The following is a 17,926-nucleotide window of genomic DNA, read 5'->3' as shown; positions in this document are numbered from 1 at the left end:
TATTTACTGAGAGAATAAAAAAGGTAAGATGTTTAGTGAAAATAAATGTAACTAATACGATCGATTTTCTAAAATGCAGGGTAATCTCAGAAAGTTTCCTCTTAAACTGACAAAACCCCCAAATAGGCATCAAATTTATGGTTTATGGTTTGGTCTGTAACTATGTGTCTGTCTGTAATGACAAAGTATTGTTTATCAAAGTTATGGTGGGCCAAAGGAGTGAAGTACTCTTGTCACTATACCTGGAGTTAATGTGCATTAATTTCACTTTTGAACTTTATCAGCTTAATTTTATGGAACACTCAGAATTACGAACCGAAACCCATGGTCGCCTAGATTAGTAGGTACTAACTGACTTTTTGAATGTGAGAATATTTTGATGTGAATTAAGTTGTCCACAAGTCGTTGTTCAAAAGAGCTTCATCCCACAGCATTCCACAGAGTGTTTGGCATATCAGTGATTTTAACCATGATGGAGTAATTCACTGTGTCTAACAGGCTGATCCCAAACAACAAGTGAAATACTACTGTGACTTCAGCGGTAACGACCCTGTGATGGAAGACTGTCTGTTACAGTGTGCTGTAGAGTCCATCAAACTCAAGGTAAAGTGACAGTCTCTGAGATTTCAACCAGAAAATTTCATTCCACAGACTATGGTTTAACCAGCACTATAACTTATGCTACTGTGAAATGTTTTATACATACTATATTCCCCATTCCTCATTTTGTAGGTAACTCATCCAGAAAAACTAGTTTGCACACTGATATAGTTTCTTCACTGTTTTTCTTTCAAAGGCGGAAAATCTTGACATGATCTCACATAGCAGCAGATATGGGAGAGTAATGTCTGTGATCATCAGTTATAGCTGGAAAAATCTGAAAGGAAGCACCATAGACTGGGAATATCTCCTCACTGATCCTCATTCTGTAGAGCTTCTCAGAATTCTTGGTAAAGTAATAAGTTCCTTTCGGTTTAGAGCAACTGGATGCCAGATATGTCAGAGCATTACAACATGCACAGCTGATCATGATTATGTGGTGATCATAAAGTAACTGAGATTCTCACACACACAATGGGTCACATGGCTGTTTTGCAATGAACTTGCCTGTATGCATTGTAGATTTAGGCTCACAAAACTGCAAGCAGGTGGATACACAACGAGTACATTTACTGTTACTGTTTTATACTGTTTTTATACAACCTGTATGTCAATGTAGTTAAACAGCCAAACTCGGTTTTCGTGAGCCAGGAAGTGTGTGACGGTAGTGGGACTATTTTTACTTTACAGTTCGGGCGCCAGGTGAAATCCACCACCACTCAGACAGAGTAGTTAGAAATAAAAATATTATAATAATAAATGTTATTAATGCCGGCCTAAGTTACAGTGAACCAAACACAAGCACAGTTATTCAATTCTTTATTTATTTGACTAAAGAAAATAAGTCCTGACCACAAACTTCCAAAAGAAACAATTTCAAACAATCACGTTCAAAATAATACACATAATATTACGGCAATCCGACTTTTAAAATTGCCGTAACAAAATAACTTTCAACACAATTTTCAATACATCAACAATAAAAGGGCAACCCGGGCGCCTTAGGAAAATAACAAGAAAATAAAACAAAACTGAAATAAACGGAGAACAGAAGAGCTATCCCTAGGTAAAAAAAAAAAAAAAAACCCTTTCGGAAGGAAAAGAAAAACCCCAAGCCGTAGCCCAAGGTTACGGCTTCTAAAGAGCGGTCATTATGGAACCGGACTTTAAAAAGGAAGATTTGTCTCACCACCGCCGTGTCACCTGCTACATACGATTACAAAAAAAAAATCACAATAAAATCGTAAGCAGGAATTGACAACGACTTACCGGTGGAACTTGTTCTGGTTCAAAAAACCTCCGAATGGAGGAAAAGAAAACCTCGCTCTCGCTCTCTCTCAAAAAAAACCAAGCGCGTCCTAACAGCGCAGATACCTTGAGGTGTTCTAAACGCACAAGCGCGACACACCAGGCAGAGGAAGTGGAGGAGAGAGCGCAATGTTACCTGGGCCAGGTATTTATAAACACGGATCATGACCCGTATGCAGACGCCATGTTTTTAAAAAAGAATATTTTATTATAAGGGACATGGCTCTTATTGCCACACTCTCCTCCCCCTTGGAAAAAGAGCAAATGGACCACCCATAATAAAAGACTGATAATGTGAATAGGTGTATAACACCTAATGGCAAAAAGGACAATAAGAACAACTTTTCTTTGAGGACATCCAGATCTAAAATCCAAGTAATTCCTCAGCATCATCTGGTTCGCAAAATATTTTCATAAGTTGTTCTCTCTCTCTGCGATCAACATCCGCAGCAGTGGGAAAGCATTGCTTAAGGCGGCTAACATGGACTGTACGCAAGTCCTCTCCAGAGTCCTCCTTTACAATTTGATAATTAACAGGACCTAGCTTCGCCACAATGCGGTAGGGACCTACCCACTTAGGAGCTAGCTTGGCAGTGAAACTACGTGAAGCTTGAGACAGGGGATATGCTCTCATCCACACTCTCTCATTTTTTTCATATGTGACCTCGCGACGAGTTTTGTCATAGTTTCTTTTCTGCCTTTCCTTTGCCTTCTCTAAGTTTTTGGCTACCAGCCCCCGAAGATCTTCAAGATCTCGCAAACCTCTGTGATGCGACAGAGGCTGTAGTACTCTATCAAAGGGTCCCATTACTTTACCTCTCAGGAGTAACTCGGCAGGGGAATAGCCCGTGGACTCCTGAACAGCAGTGTTTATTGCAAACCGCAGTTCAGGGAGGTGCTTGTCCCATAGTTTATGCCGGTCACCCACATAAGAACTCAACATTGACTTAAGAGTACGGTTCACCCTCTCAGTGAGGTTGGTTTGGGGGTGATAAGCAGTTGTTAATTTCTGTACCACACCCCAGCGATCATAAAAATTTTTCATGATTTCAGACACAAATTGTGGCCCACGGTCTGACAAAATATGCTTTGGGACACCCCAGCGAGTGAAAATGTCCTTCTGCAGACACCTACTAATTGCCTCAGCAGTGGCTTTACGCAGTGGGAACAATTCAACCCACTTGGAGTAATAATCCACCACTACAAGTAACTGGGTGTTTCCTAGAGAACTCTGTGGTAAGGGACCCATGAGATCAAGACCGAGCATCTCCCATGGCTCTGAGACTTCAGTCTGCTGCAAGTAACCAGCAGGCTTCACAGATTCTGGCTTATAGGTCTGGCAAATGTGACAGGACTGGACATAGTCTCCTACATCCTTCCACATCTTTGGCCAGTATGCCACATCCATTATTCTTTTCAATGTTTTGTAACGTCCCAAATGACCACTTAGTGGACTGTCATGGTAGGCTCTGAGCACAGTGTCACGCAAAGCCCTAGGGACAAAAATCTGATAATGTGTACCTTGCTGAGGGTGCTCAGTTTTCCGATACACTTTATCCTCCAGAATTGCATATCCTAATGCACACTGACCCGGGGTGTTCTCTGCCTCGGTCACCATTCTGTATAGCCCCTGACTTTCAGGGTCTTCCTGTTGAGCTTTCCAAACAGCATCATCTGACAAGGGAAATGGAACAACCTTGTCCTGATTTGCACTACACAAAGCCAAAGAACTCTCTTCACCAGTGCAGGCTGCACGGGAGAGTGCATCAGGGGCAGAGTTAAGCTTGCCTTTCCTGTACTCTATGGTGAAGCAGAACTCCTGGAGACGCAAAGCCCACCTGACCAAACGAGAGTTTGCTTTAGTGGTGTTGAATACCCAGAGAAGAGAAGAGTGGTCTGTCACTACTACAAAAGGTTTCCCCTCTAAGTAGTGCCTCCATCTCTCCAGCGCCCATACTACCGCTAAACACTCACGTTCAGTGGTAGAGTAGTTCTTTTCTGCACCAGAGAGAGACCGGCTTGCGTATGCCAACACTTCCTCATCAGACAACGCTGATGACCTCTGAGCAAGAACAGCACCTAGACCCATGGCACTTGCATCTGTGTAAACAATAAATGTATATTCATGATTAGGATGGCCAAGAATGGGAGGAGCAGTCAGGTGTTGTTTAAGGGCGTCAAACGACCTTTGACACTCTGCAGTCCATTGAAATTTTACCCCCTTTCTTTTTAAAGCATTCAAAGGCTCAGCAATCACAGAAAAATTAGGAACATACCTATGGTACCACCCAGCTAAGCCAAGGAAGCGCTGGACCTCCTTCAGATTGGTGGGTACAGGATATGTTTTCACTGCATTCGTTTTCTCAGAGTCTGCTCTCACTCCTTCTTTGCTCACAACATGCCCTAGAAACTTAATTTCTGGCATGCAGAAGTGACACTTTTTTAACTTAAGAGTAAGTCCTGCATCTTTGAGACAGTTGAACACAGTCTGAATGTCTATAAAGTGTTGGTCAAGGTTAGCGGAGTATATGATTATGTCATCTAGATATACCAGACAACATTTTCCGAGGCAGCTTTGAAGAACCCTGTTCATGAGCCGCTGGAAAGTAGCAGGTGCATTTTTCAACCCAAATGGCATTTTTCTGAAAGAATATAAGCCAAATGGAGTGACAAATGCAGTAATGGGTCGACTGTCAGGATCCATCTCTACCTGCCAGTAGCCGCTATTTAGGTCAAGAGAGGTGAACACTGCCGACCCTGCCAGAGACTCCAAGATCTCATTTACAGTGGGCAACGGAAATGAATCCCGCTCAGTATAAGCATTTACCCGTCGATAGTCAACACAAAATCTGGTGCTGCCATCCTTTTTGGGTACCATAACAACAGGTGAGGCCCAGGGAGAATGGGAAGGCTCTATGATGCCTTGCCTTAACATATCCTCAATTTGAGCCTTTACCTCCTGACGCTTGTGGACAGGCAAACGGTATGGTTTTTGTGTCACCACAACATCACCCTTTAAAGTTATTTTGTGCTTCAGCAGGGAGGTGTGACCGAGACTGGTGGTACATACCTCTGGGTTTTCCCGCAGTAGACGGTGTAACCTCCCTGCATTCTCACCATTTAAACTACTTTGGCTCACAGCTGCTTGTAGTAGGGACTGCAGCTCCTCAGCAGGTGTAGACCTACTGGGTTCGGGCAGAGTGGAAAGAGGAGGCACAGAGGTTATTATAGTAGTAGGAATAGTTGCGGCTGGAGAGAGTGGCGGCTGAATACCCCAACTATCATAAAATTCATCAGCCGAGGCAAATCTGATGGACTCAGATGAACAAACAAGGGGAGGTGGCAAAGACGTCATAAGTGAAGCAGCAGTGGTAGTAGGAGAAGAATAAATACCCCAGCTATCACCAGGTCTTGCCAAAACTTGGAAAGGGAAGACTCTACCCTGTTTGTCACCAAAAATCGAATAGGCTTGATCTCTCACATTAAGCTGCATCCCACTGACTGAGATGAAATCCAGTCCAAGGACCAGAGGATAGGCGAGGACATTAGCAGCAAGCACTGCTGTCAGAACACTCCAACTATGGCCATGCATACCATACTCTAATGCCTTACAACCGACAGGATGAGTATTTGTGCCATTTGCAAGGTACAGAGGCCCTTCACTCCATGACTCTAATTTCTCATGTGGAGCTTTAATTTTGTTCCACAAATCAAAACTCATTAAGCTGTAGGTGGCGCCAGTGTCCACCAGTGCCTTGCCCTGGCAACGTCTAACAGCCACTGGCACAGCCAGTTGCTTTAAAACTACCACTGGACCAGAATGAGGAGGGAGTATGGAGGTTGTCTTAGGTTTAAAAACAGGCTGAGTCTTAGAGAAAGATTGACTATGACTTGTGACTGTAGAAACAGTACCCTTAGCAGGATTAGCTTGACGAGGGCCAGAACTTTTCCCAGACTGATATAGACCCTGGGACCGGAATTGTGGACAGCTCCCAGGAGGATGGGCACCCTGGCATCGCCAACACAGGAGAGGCATAGATTGTTTAAAGTCAGCTTTTTGACTTCTCTTAGATGTTTCCGAGATCTGGACAGATGGTTCAGCCTTAGGAACTTTAGCCATAAGGACCTTTTGCTCATACATCTTTTGATGTAGTAGATCTTTCTCTAACTGTTGCCCAAGTCTAACAATTTCTTCCACAGTGTGCGCGCGTCCACGCAGTTGGCTAACTAACTGTGGATTCATTGTTTTATAAAGCATTTTAACAATCTCATCCTCCATTGCTTCAGGCTTCCATCTCTTGTACAAGGCCTGAAAGGAAAAGGTGAAGTCCCTCACACTTTCATTGGGTAACTGAACTCGATTTCGGATCCTCTCCTCCAGCTCATCTGCATAATCTTCAGATAAAAAAGCAGCCAAAAATTGCTTCTCAAAATCAGGCCAAGTGCACACTCTTTCCCTGGCTATCTCCCACCAGTGACGTGCTGTACCATGCAAGACATTTCTCATGGTGGCCAAGATCTCAGAATCAGACATTGGGCGCAGAGCGAGGAAGTCCTTACACTTAGAAATATACAAGAGGGGGTCAGTGTCATCATTTGTACCACCAAAAGAAGGGAAAATTAATTTGATTGGCAACCGCCGATCAACTGTATGTGAAACCTCACTGGTATGACAAGGGACAGGAGCTACAGGCTCAGAAGCAGCAGACTGCTGATAACCAACATCAACAAGAGGGGTGGAAACACTCTGTGGTAGCTGGCTATACCCATGAAGAGTCTGCTTAGCCTCTAATTCATGGATTTTTTTAACCAAGGTTTCCACTGAATCTCTGATGGCATGAACCTGTGTACGCAGGTCCTGCATTTCAGACTTAAATAATCTATCCAGCTGCTCTGGAATTGAAGAAGAGAGAGAATTGAATAAAACAGCGTTTGAATCCTTTAACATGGCCTGAAATTCAGTCACCATCTGTTTAGAATTCCATTGGATACCTTCTAAGCATTTTGCTATCAAATCTCTGTTGCGCTCAGTAACAGTATTGAGGAGGTCATCATTAGCCTTCTCAACTAAGCGAGCAACATCACCTTTAGCTTCAACAGCCTCCTTAGATACATGCTTCAAGCCCTCTGAAAGCCATTTTTTTTGACATTCAATTGTGTTTTCAAACACTTGCTTCATTGACTCAATGGCATGAGAAAAAACTTGGAGGTCACTGTCAGGAGCTAGGGATGGCATCAAACCAATATGCTCATCTGGGACAGGTACATCTAATAGGGAGTCTGGCTGTGCATTTGGTGTAAAAACAGTAGAAACTGAAGGGGCAGTGAGGGACATATCTATAGAATCAGAAATTGTCTCACCAAAGACCAGCAGATCTTCTGGGTTTTCTGCCATGACCTCCAGCTTTCTTCTCTAAAGTTATACAGTAGAAAACAGGGTAACCAAATTCAAAGAGAATACAAATACAAATGTTACAATCAACACCGTTGCAAAACTTCAATAGGTTCAATTTTAAATTACATCACAGTGGCCTTTTACCCTCAATTCATGTATAAATTTCAGTGATGAAATTCGGAGGACACTGCAACTAAAAATCATTTCCAGAATTCAAGTCCAATTCAAGTCCGTCCCTGTTCGGGCGCCAATATCTGTGACGGTAGTGGGACTATTTTTACTTTACAGTTCGGGCGCCAGGTGAAATCCACCACCACTCAGACAGAGTAGTTAGAAATAAAAATATTATAATAATAAATGTTATTAATGCCGGCCTAAGTTACAGTGAACCAAACACAAGCACAGTTATTCAATTCTTTATTTATTTGACTAAAGAAAATAAGTCCTGACCACAAACTTCCAAAAGAAACAATTTCAAACAATCACGTTCAAAATAATACACATAATATTACGGCAATCCGACTTTTAAAATTGCCGTAACAAAATAACTTTCAACACAATTTTCAATACATCAACAATAAAAGGGCAACCCGGGCGCCTTAGGAAAATAACAAGAAAATAAAACAAAACTGAAATAAACGGAGAACAGAAGAGCTATCCCTAGGTAAAAAAAAAAAAAAAACCCTTTCGGAAGGAAAAGAAAAACCCCAAGCCGTAGCCCAAGGTTACGGCTTCTAAAGAGCGGTCATTATGGAACCGGACTTTAAAAAGGAAGATTTGTCTCACCACCGCCGTGTCACCTGCTACATACGATTACAAAAAAAAAATCACAATAAAATCGTAAGCAGGAATTGACAACGACTTACCGGTGGAACTTGTTCTGGTTCAAAAAACCTCCGAATGGAGGAAAAGAAAACCTCGCTCTCGCTCTCTCTCAAAAAAAACCAAGCGCGTCCTAACAGCGCAGATACCTTGAGGTGTTCTAAACGCACAAGCGCGACACACCAGGCAGAGGAAGTGGAGGAGAGAGCGCAATGTTACCTGGGCCAGGTATTTATAAACACGGATCATGACCCGTATGCAGACGCCATGTTTTTAAAAAAGAATATTTTATTATAAGGGACATGGCTCTTATTGCCACAAGTGAGTGCCTTGCTCCTTTATTAACGTTATTCAGATGCGGCAGGTGAAAGTTTAAGTAAAACTGCGATAAATAAAAACAGAAAGAACTTAGAACGTCTCTTAACTAGTTAGCGTATGACTACAACACAACTGACCAATTAACAGAATTACAAGCAAATGGTACGTTAACATGGTCATACATTAGTATGTAAAGTTATCGTAAATTAGCATCGCTGCAACAACTGAATCAATTACTATTAACATCAATCTGCACATCAGTGAACTAACACTGCGCATAGAGGTAAATCTAAGTCACTTATACTTGTTAACTAAAGTACAAAACAACCAAAAAACTTACAGGCATTGCTTTCGAGGGTGTTAAGAAAGTTCAAGACACAGAGGAAGCCTACACATGTGCATACTTCATGTAACTTGTCTACCATTTCCCTATCCCACAATTCACAGCATGGCCCTTACAACGTATCAAAATACCAAAATCAAAACTCAATCATGGATTCAGTGTAAACCAATCCAATACTGTGTGTCTATCTGGATAGCCACTGCATGAACTATAACCAATCATCACTGGCAACAAACAAACTTCCTTCACTAACTTAAATCAGAGGGCGGGACAGTGCAGAATTGGAATAAATAAACTCAACACATCTGAGAATAAACTTCCTGAATGGCAGGATGCAAGACTCAGTTACTCACAACGATGTGTTTGCAGACTTGCATGGATGGATAGGGGTATAGGCATGGATAAAGGTGTATGGATAATGGTGGGTTATTAACAGAAACCAGGTGAAGACATTAACTGAATAACTGACAGGGTCAACTAGTGATCAGTAAGCCAGAAACGCTGATTGTTGGTAGGAAGCACAGGAGAGAGAGGAGGAAGGAGGCGTGACAAATTTCTACAGTTTAGTATTTATATAAAAGCAAAAAGTGGCATAAAAAATAAATAGATTTATTTCCCAAAATAAATAAATATAAAAGGAACGAATAACTTAATTTCTAAGCTGCACATGATGATAAGCTAATGGAAAAACTCACTCAAGACTAAAGCATAATTAACCATTTTAACATCAAAGGCAGATAAATTAATTTTACTTACTCGATAGCTGGCTTATATACCATCCAGGAATGGCTATTAATGGCATTATTTGATAACTAAGTTGACAACAAGCTTTAAGTAAAGATCAAACTTCATCTTTAAATCTAAACAAATTGTATTTTCATAGGGTATGACCAACTCAGTATACAATACGACACAGCAAGTGATTTATTGGTCACTGAATAACAAATCAGATCACAAACTGGTCATAAGTATGTCACTGCTTTCAGCATTTTTTTTTTTTTCATCTGTGTCATATGTACGTTGAAGTTAGGCATTGTTTAAATGAGATGTCTGAGTGTTGAGTCTGTTTTGTAATGTGTAGGAGAACATCACAGGAATAAAATGTCCTCTGAGAACAAACTGACTGACCAAGCACAGGCACTGGTAAACATGACAGAGGATCTGCTGAGGAACTTACCTCGTGATCTTCATGCACTGCCATCCAAACTGATACACCGTCTTTCAGAAAATACGTCTCTTACAAACACATGCAGACTACATTGTGGTGAGTTTTGGGTTGGTTCATTTTTTTTTTCCTTAAATCAAGGAAAGCGATATGGTAATAAAGAAAATGCTGCCTAATGCTGTTTCCTTACATTCCAGGGGATGTATCAAGCTTTGAAAATGCTTTGAAAAGTGCACAAGATAAATTCCAAACATTTATGTACAGGCAGAAGCAAGGCAGGGCACTTCTTCAACTCTGTGATGGTGTTGATGGTAAGATTTCTTTTAAGATTAATTTTTAAATTTACCAGAATAGTTACTATATTGGTACTGCTATCATCTTTATTTTCAAATATAGATACTTACCTAACCTGATATATTTACCTCTCTTTCTCTCCTTGCTCAATACTTTTCTCTCTCTCTCAGTTGATGCAAGGCAAATTAAAGAGGCCTTAACAGTTGACTTGAGAAAGGATGAACGACCCCTCGACCTTCTGATGCAACTATGGGAGGAAGAGGAAACAGAAACTGAGGAAAATATAAGCATTGAAGCATTTGGGAAGATTGAAGTTGCTTCCCAGAGTAGAGTGTTTAAAAAGCTGTGGGACTCTAACGTACAAAGAGAAACAGAATCTCACAGACACCCTTCGATATCACTGCACCAACTACATGACAAGATTTACAGACCCACCATAGACACATTCACCCGGATCTACGAAGCCCTTAGAAACATGTCCATGCAGGTGGAGGAGTTTGATGAGATATTTGGGGAGTCTGAGGTGGACTTTATTAAAGATGAGCTCAAAGTCATGGGACAATCATTTGCAGACAGTATGCAGACTGTATGGATAACACCCATTTGTGATTATATCAAACGGTATAGAAAACTGCAGGATGTTGTGGAACCAGCCAGAACCGTATATGCACTGCAGGAAGGCCTGGAACTGACAGGAGACTTCAGCCCCCTTAGTGATTTTCAGGTAAGTGTTAGTTCTATTTTCAACTTACGGTATATACTCCACTATTCCCTTTACAGATTATCAGTGTTCCAGCAGCAACCTTCCTTTCCAGGAGAAATTCAACAAAAGTGTCACTTTATTTATTCTTCCTCAGTATTAATTCTATTGCACAGCTACTATATGCATGTACAGTGCTATGTAACATATGTAAATTCCACTCAAACTAATAGACTACTGTAGCAAAAACATGGAAACATGGAGAAAGTAAATATCATTTTTTTGAAAAAAACATGCATTGCATGTTAAAATGAACTTAATGTTCTGAGTCTAATGTTTTATTGACATCTCTATTTTTATTTAATGGCAAATATATAATTCAGTTTATAACTGAAATCACAGTTATTGTCATTAGAGTGGCCCTAACCCTAACCCATTACAAATGGGCATTCCTTCTCTGAATCAACCCACTCTGTGACATGCCTGAAACAGTGATTAAAGTTAATCATAAATAAACCTGTTCTTGGGCCTATTTTGCGATTTTTCCAACTTGATGGAAAATGAGGTTGCTTCAGTTTTGAACATTTCCCCAGGTCATGTTCCCTCTTCTAAACAAACAAATGTCCCTTTTTTAACAGATTGACCGTTTCAGAGCAAAATGTTTGAAGGATTTCTCTGAGGAGATGGAAACCACTGGTGCCAAACTCAAAGTTCTTGATAACCTGGTTGTTTGCCTGTTGGAGGAGTTGCTAAACTGTGTGAGCAAAGACTTTATCAGTTGGATCAGGTCGATTATGAAAGGTAATGTAAAACCCCCGCTTTTCTCCTTAGGCATTCATACAATACTCTGAACACAAACCTGAACACTGTGTGTGGTGTCACTGCATTAACTGTATTATGTTATTTGGGACACTGTTAAAATATAGTGTGTCAGTGTATGAGTTATTGCCTCTAAACTAATTATAAAACAAAACACACAGACAGCTGACATACTCTCAGGAAAAAGTCAAGAGACTAGCATCGGAAAACCAAGAGCTTTACGGGTAGACGACAGGTCAGGGAGACAGACAGGCAGGGAAATTGCCATGATACAAGCTTGGACTTAAAGACAGGTTCACAGAAAGGATACAAACATCAGGGAACACAAACACACAGTTCTCAAATGGAGTTAGACGGGCAGGTAGATCACAGGTGTCAGATCTGTGATCAATGTCGAATATTCAGAAGTAACATCGATACAACAAATGCAGTATTGGTGAAAATTTCTATCAATATGTATTTATTATATAACACCACATATTTTGTTTATTTTCTCTTAGATCAAAAAGAGCTCACTGTGTTTGTGGAACTGGCCACTGCCTTTGCTGGGGACAACCCACTGGACATCGATAAAGTCCGAAACTTCAGAGATGCCGTCTTTGCTTGCGCTCCAATCATTTATGATCTTGATAAAAATGCAGGATTTGACGACCTAATGGAAAAGATCAAAAGTCTTAAGGAGTTCACTGATAAGGATGCTGATCTTCAACACAAACTGGTAATGCACTTATTTTTCTTGTCATCCTGAATATTCCTTTCTGTTTGTTCAATGAAAAATTCACTAAGAAGGTGTCTCTGCCTGTTTTAGTTTTGGTTTCACTTTGTCATATACCACAATGATTTCATGTAGAATTTCTGATAAATAATATAAATAAATAAAATATTATATAAATAATATAATATTTGAACTGGGAAGCAATGCTTGAAATCTTACATATTAAACATCAAAATTTTGTGCAGTTCTGAAAAAAGATATCAGAATTGTAAGTTATGGAAAGCATTTGCAGAACACAAGAACTATATAATCAAAAATTATATATCATTCCTTTCTGAGGTTAACTTTTGAACTGTGCTCGTGTTTGATGGATGCTCAATGGCTGTGAGCATATAGCTCATATTCTACCTTTAATTTGCGGAGCTGAAAATGAAAGAAGAAAAACATTTTTCCAATTCTGTTATATTTCAACATAACAGATCTGTATCCACAGTTACAGATTCTGTTACATTGTAACATCACAGATCTATATCTGTGTCCATAGTTACAGTATCTGTTACATTGTATCCGATGATCAGATGTACTGGACTAACTCCTTATACTCCTCTTGCTTGTTTTGTCGGGCCTTCAGTATGTTTTACATTTTTTACCAGCTGAAGGTCGGCACCATACTGGTTTGTTTATGATGTGCGAATATTCCATTGCACAAACAGCAACACAGCTTTCAGAAGAAATCAGGCATTCAAGCTATACCTGAGATTTAGTAAAATTTCAGTCATAAATTGTTCTTCAATATCTCAGGCTTGCAGGCAGTATCATTGTTCGTAACACTGTACTCTTTTTATACACAGCGAGATTCCTGTGTGCATAAACCATGGCTGGAGACAGCCCACGCTGCCCATGGCTCTGTTGCTAAATCATCTCTGCTTCAGGCTACTGAGATCAACAAAAACGGGGTCTACATCATCAAGCAGTCCTCTACACGGGGCACAGTGAGTGTCTTTGTTCTCTGAATATCTGCTTAATGATTTTGCCTGGTGTATGTACCAAGGGCAATAACACAAAGGCAATCTCAACATAAATGCGATTTTCATCTTTTATGAACAAAAGTTCCTGGTAATAAAAAGTAGGGCAGAAAATAGTTTCAGAATGGTGTAGCTGCTGTCAGTATCTAAAATACTCACGCACAAGCTAACTCAGTTATAGAGCTCCGGTAGTTGACGTCACTTAATCTGGCATTCATCAAACCATATTGGCAGAAAAAGTGTGAGCAAAAATGAATGGCAGCAGCCTAGATTTCAATCTGTCAGAGTTCACGGTACACCTTAATTTCAAGGACATTTAACGCTATACTGCAAAACTGGAGTCTACCGGCTAAAAATTGCTTTGTTGTCACTGGAAGGGTAAGTGTTACTTCATCTTCGTTGCTTCTGCTAACATTAACTGGCAGTGTAATGTAATCAGTTAGCTAAAACAATGTAATTGGGGTGGCAACTTGTATGTAGTGTTAAGCTAGTATGTATCTTCGATGTACCACACCGACAGCAACGGGCAGTCTAGTGTAATCGGTGTGGTAAAGCGAAGACTCACACTAGTTTAATGCTACATACAAGTTGACACACCGATTACATAAATGTGTCTTTTCTACAAAAAGGATTCTTTTAGAGGACGTTTTTCTTTATAGAATCATTTTTATAATATATAGAATCTTTATAGAATCATTTGTCGCAGAGCCAAGTCTCAAAAAAAAGGTTCTTCAGGTGCAAATGGTTCTAGGTAGAACCCTACCATTTTATGAGGAACATTTGTTGAACTCTTTCCAGTTTTGCGAAGTGAACATTTCTGAGTGCATGGATGATAAGTCCAAGAGATGATCTTTAGTGAAAATCAACCTATATTCCAGGTGAAACTGGATGACTGTATTTCCTTAAATATTGGAGAAAGATCTTCTGGAAACCAGAATGTTCAGTATAAAACATACAACCTGTCACAGCTTCAGGAACTTCAGAACAAGCTGATGCTAATCACTGCAACTGATGAACAAACTGACTCCATTTCTCTGTATGTGAAGGTAAGACGTATTATATTGATATTATTGTTTAAGCTCAGTTCCCAGATCAGATGTGTCCTGTGTGAAGACTAAGCCATGGAGGGCAGAGGGTTTATGTCCTCTCAAAATGCAAAATGACTGCATTTTGACTGGTCATCAAAACAGAACATTTGTACAGAAAACACAACAGCTATGCTCTAGTATGGCAAAACATAGGTTCATGCAAAAACCTGAATTGTTCTTCAATACACAAGGTGTCATGCTGTTCATGCTGATCATTCTGCCTGATGTCACCAGTTACTGTATAATTTCACCAGTTACTGCACAGCCTCACCAGTTACTGCACAGCCTCACCAGTTACTGCACAGCCTCACCAGTTACTGTACAATCTCAGCAGTTACTGGTGCATTGTAGCTGGGCTAAACAATAGCTTAACAACACAAAAACAAATCATGATCATATTTAATCATCGCCCCACAACACCCTGCTCTCTGAATAAGATACGATGGATGAGGAAGGGAATGGGCCGTAGGCTCTCCAGTTTCACTTTCAGTGTGAGGTTTTATTGTCAAACAACATGTCTAGCTGTTGCACCAATCATACCAGAACAACTACAATACCTGCAAAAAAAAAAAAAAACGGAAACAAAAAAGAAAGGAAAACATCCACCTGAACCATGAATAACAGAGCATCTCTCTGCGTAGAAAATTGAGTAAGACAAAATACAAAGTAAACATATAGGTCATGAGTCTGTGAAATTAATGTTCTTAAATTAAGAATCTTAATCAGCTTATGCCATTCTCTGCAACATTCATTCACATTAGCCGAGATAAACTACAGCTCTCTCCCTAATGAAGTTACTATAATTTACTAAATATTAGTCAGGACAGACATCAAATACAGCACATTATATCACAAGAAAGGAAAATGTCAGAAAGATTCAAGTAAATACTTACATGACTGAAATTTGCCCTATTAAGCATATATGCCTAATTTTATATCATACTGTGAGAGAGATTTAATACATGGCTTACTTATTATATCAAAAGATCAGATCCTGTTGAATTCGTCAGTCATGGCTGTTAGTAGGGGACTGTGTTTTAGTCGTGTATATATACAAAAGTGATGCAGATATAAGAGATAAAAACAAAGCCACTCAAAATAAAAATCACTTTGTCATCAATATCATCTTCTACTTTCAGGTCTTGGAACAAATATTACATGCTGGAGAGCTGTTAATCAAACTGACTGAAGCAGGCCATATTCTATTCACAGACTGGGCTCTTAGAGCTTATTGTGATGACAAACATGCAGTGAAAGTACATATTGACTTTGGCCTCACTGGCATGGCAATCCAAGGACATGGGAAATTGCTGGTGGAGCTGACTGGTGTTTGTAAAAGTATGCAGGATTGCCTGGATAAGTGGCTAACCTACACAACAAAACACAGAGATGAGTATTACTTTCTCAATTACTTCACAGCCAAACAACTGGTAACACTGTGTTGTGCTGTTGCAAATTTGCAAAAGAATGAAGAGGTCCCCACAGGGGTACTGAACTTGTTATCTTTCATAAAGGAGAATGTCACTGAAAAGGATCTAAGAGATGCTTTCACTGCAGCACTCAAAACTCCGCTGCAAAATCCAGGTAGTGTGAATCTGCGGTCACCTCAGATTCAAGATTACCTTGTTACATTCCCAGAAATTATTAATTATGTTGTTCAAGCTGGGTACTCTGAAGATGCTGCCAAAGCTGCAGTCATGTATTGCAAAAGTGGTGAAGAAGGTGTGGAAGATTTTCAAGAAGCCGTGATGGAATGTGTTTATGAATACAGCACTGACGATGACTGGGTAAAAAAATGGAGCACAGACTTTGAGGAGGAACGGGAAAATGTTCTTCAGAACCAGATGAAATTCAGTGGGGGTCACTCTCCAGAACAAATGCAACCAACATTTTCACAGGATGACATGATCAACATGTTTGAGAACCTCACTTCCTGTAAAGAGAAGATCACAATACTGTGGGAGACCTACTGTGGAAAACTCTCGGGACTTGTATCAGATAAATACGCAGGGCTGGATCTGGTCGGGGAAACCTTGAAGCAGTTGGCAGAAACTGAGAAAGACACAGTCCAGAGGACACTTACACGCCATCTAGAAAGAGGCAAACCAAATCTCGTATCTTGTAGTGATGTGGAGATGCTGCCCCACTGCCTGTCTCTCTACCTCAGTGAGGAACGACCTTTGCCAACCTTTGACGAAATTCTGATCTGCACCTCTGAGACGACAGCAGAGGAGGTAGAGCTGATCATTCGGAGAGCAGTGCAACCAGGGAGCAGACACGAAAAAATCTACTCCCTATTAAATGCTGACAAACTGAATCATGAGGTGTCTAGAGCATTAGAATCCTCTTTTTACCACTTCTCCCAGAGTCAAGATGTCACTGTGGCAAAAGATTACAACTTTGTCATATTTTGCAATGCAAAAGCCCATCACAGTTATGTTCTAACAGCTTTTGATGAGTACAGAAGAACAGTCCCATCCCAGACCTATGGAGGCATTCAAAAGCTCCTGAGGGTAAAGCATGCACTGTCACCTGAGGCTGGATTTACATCAATCATCCCAGAGAAGTTTCAGCAAAGCATAAAAATGATTGCGTCGGCCAGAGCTGGTATGGGTGAGTAGTTCATCTGTACTGTTTGGGAATAGCGGCATAAGGGAAAGTTCACGATAAAGATATTCACATTATTGCTAAGCACTACTTTTGATGTTTTATGTTTTTGATGTGTAATGTTTTTTTTATTAGGAAAAACACTGTTTGTGAACAACCTTGTGAAAAGATCGTCAGAGTTACTGAAAGACCAGGGATTTACACACAAAACCATCAGCCTGACTGAATCAGAGATAAAACCAGGGTACATTTTTGAACAGCTGAGACCATATGAAGACAAACCAGAGGATAAAGTCCCAAGAGTCTTCCATTTTGATGTACCTCCAGTGGTATGTTTCTGTGAACTTAAACATTTGAACAGTCTTGCATCAATGGCAAAAGCATGAACACTTAAGGAATGAAAACATTTGGCTTCTCTCTGTTTAATGAAAACACCTCAGTGGTGCAGTTACTGCCATATTCCGTTCATTAGATTGAAAGGCGCTAGTGGATGCTTTTGGACCTGTGAGGCTCCTCCCTCATTGTTGACCTTTACCTTTCAGGTGTGTAAAGGACTCTACTCCTTCCTTGTTCAGCTCTTTGTGCTCAGATGTTTCCAGAGCACAGATGGGTCCATCTGGAGATGCAAAGATTGTCACCTCTACTTAGTAGAGTTTACAGAGAGGAAACCTACAGGGAGAGACAGTGAAAATTCAGAGGTTAATTGAGATATACATTCTCTTTATGC

The 17,926-nt window shown here is 40.3% G+C and overlaps 1 protein-coding gene across 1 annotated transcript in view; it reads left to right on the top strand.

Annotated features, from left to right (window-relative positions):
• The first annotated feature begins 8,427 nt into the window (after positions 1 to 8,427).
• Positions 8,428 to 17,926, top strand: part of LOC115813991 (E3 ubiquitin-protein ligase rnf213-alpha-like) — a 37,315-nt gene continuing 27,816 nt past the window's right edge. The window contains exons 1-9 of the mRNA XM_030776697.1: positions 8,428 to 8,446; positions 10,416 to 10,969; positions 11,584 to 11,746; positions 12,265 to 12,482; positions 13,331 to 13,471; positions 14,383 to 14,550; positions 15,732 to 17,205; positions 17,335 to 17,528; positions 17,742 to 17,897. Of these exons, the coding sequence (XP_030632557.1) occupies positions 8,428 to 8,446; positions 10,416 to 10,969; positions 11,584 to 11,746; positions 12,265 to 12,482; positions 13,331 to 13,471; positions 14,383 to 14,550; positions 15,732 to 17,205; positions 17,335 to 17,528; positions 17,742 to 17,897 (3,087 nt within the window). The remainder of the gene's footprint in view (positions 8,447 to 10,415; positions 10,970 to 11,583; positions 11,747 to 12,264; positions 12,483 to 13,330; positions 13,472 to 14,382; positions 14,551 to 15,731; positions 17,206 to 17,334; positions 17,529 to 17,741; positions 17,898 to 17,926) is intronic.

The sequence above is a fragment of the Chanos chanos genome, chromosome 6 (assembly GCF_902362185.1).
Source record: "Chanos chanos chromosome 6, fChaCha1.1, whole genome shotgun sequence".
In the NCBI taxonomy this organism is placed as follows: Eukaryota; Metazoa; Chordata; class Actinopteri; order Gonorynchiformes; family Chanidae; genus Chanos; species Chanos chanos.
Note: the sequence above shows the minus strand (reverse complement) of the source record. Positions and strands in the feature narration are given on the sequence as shown.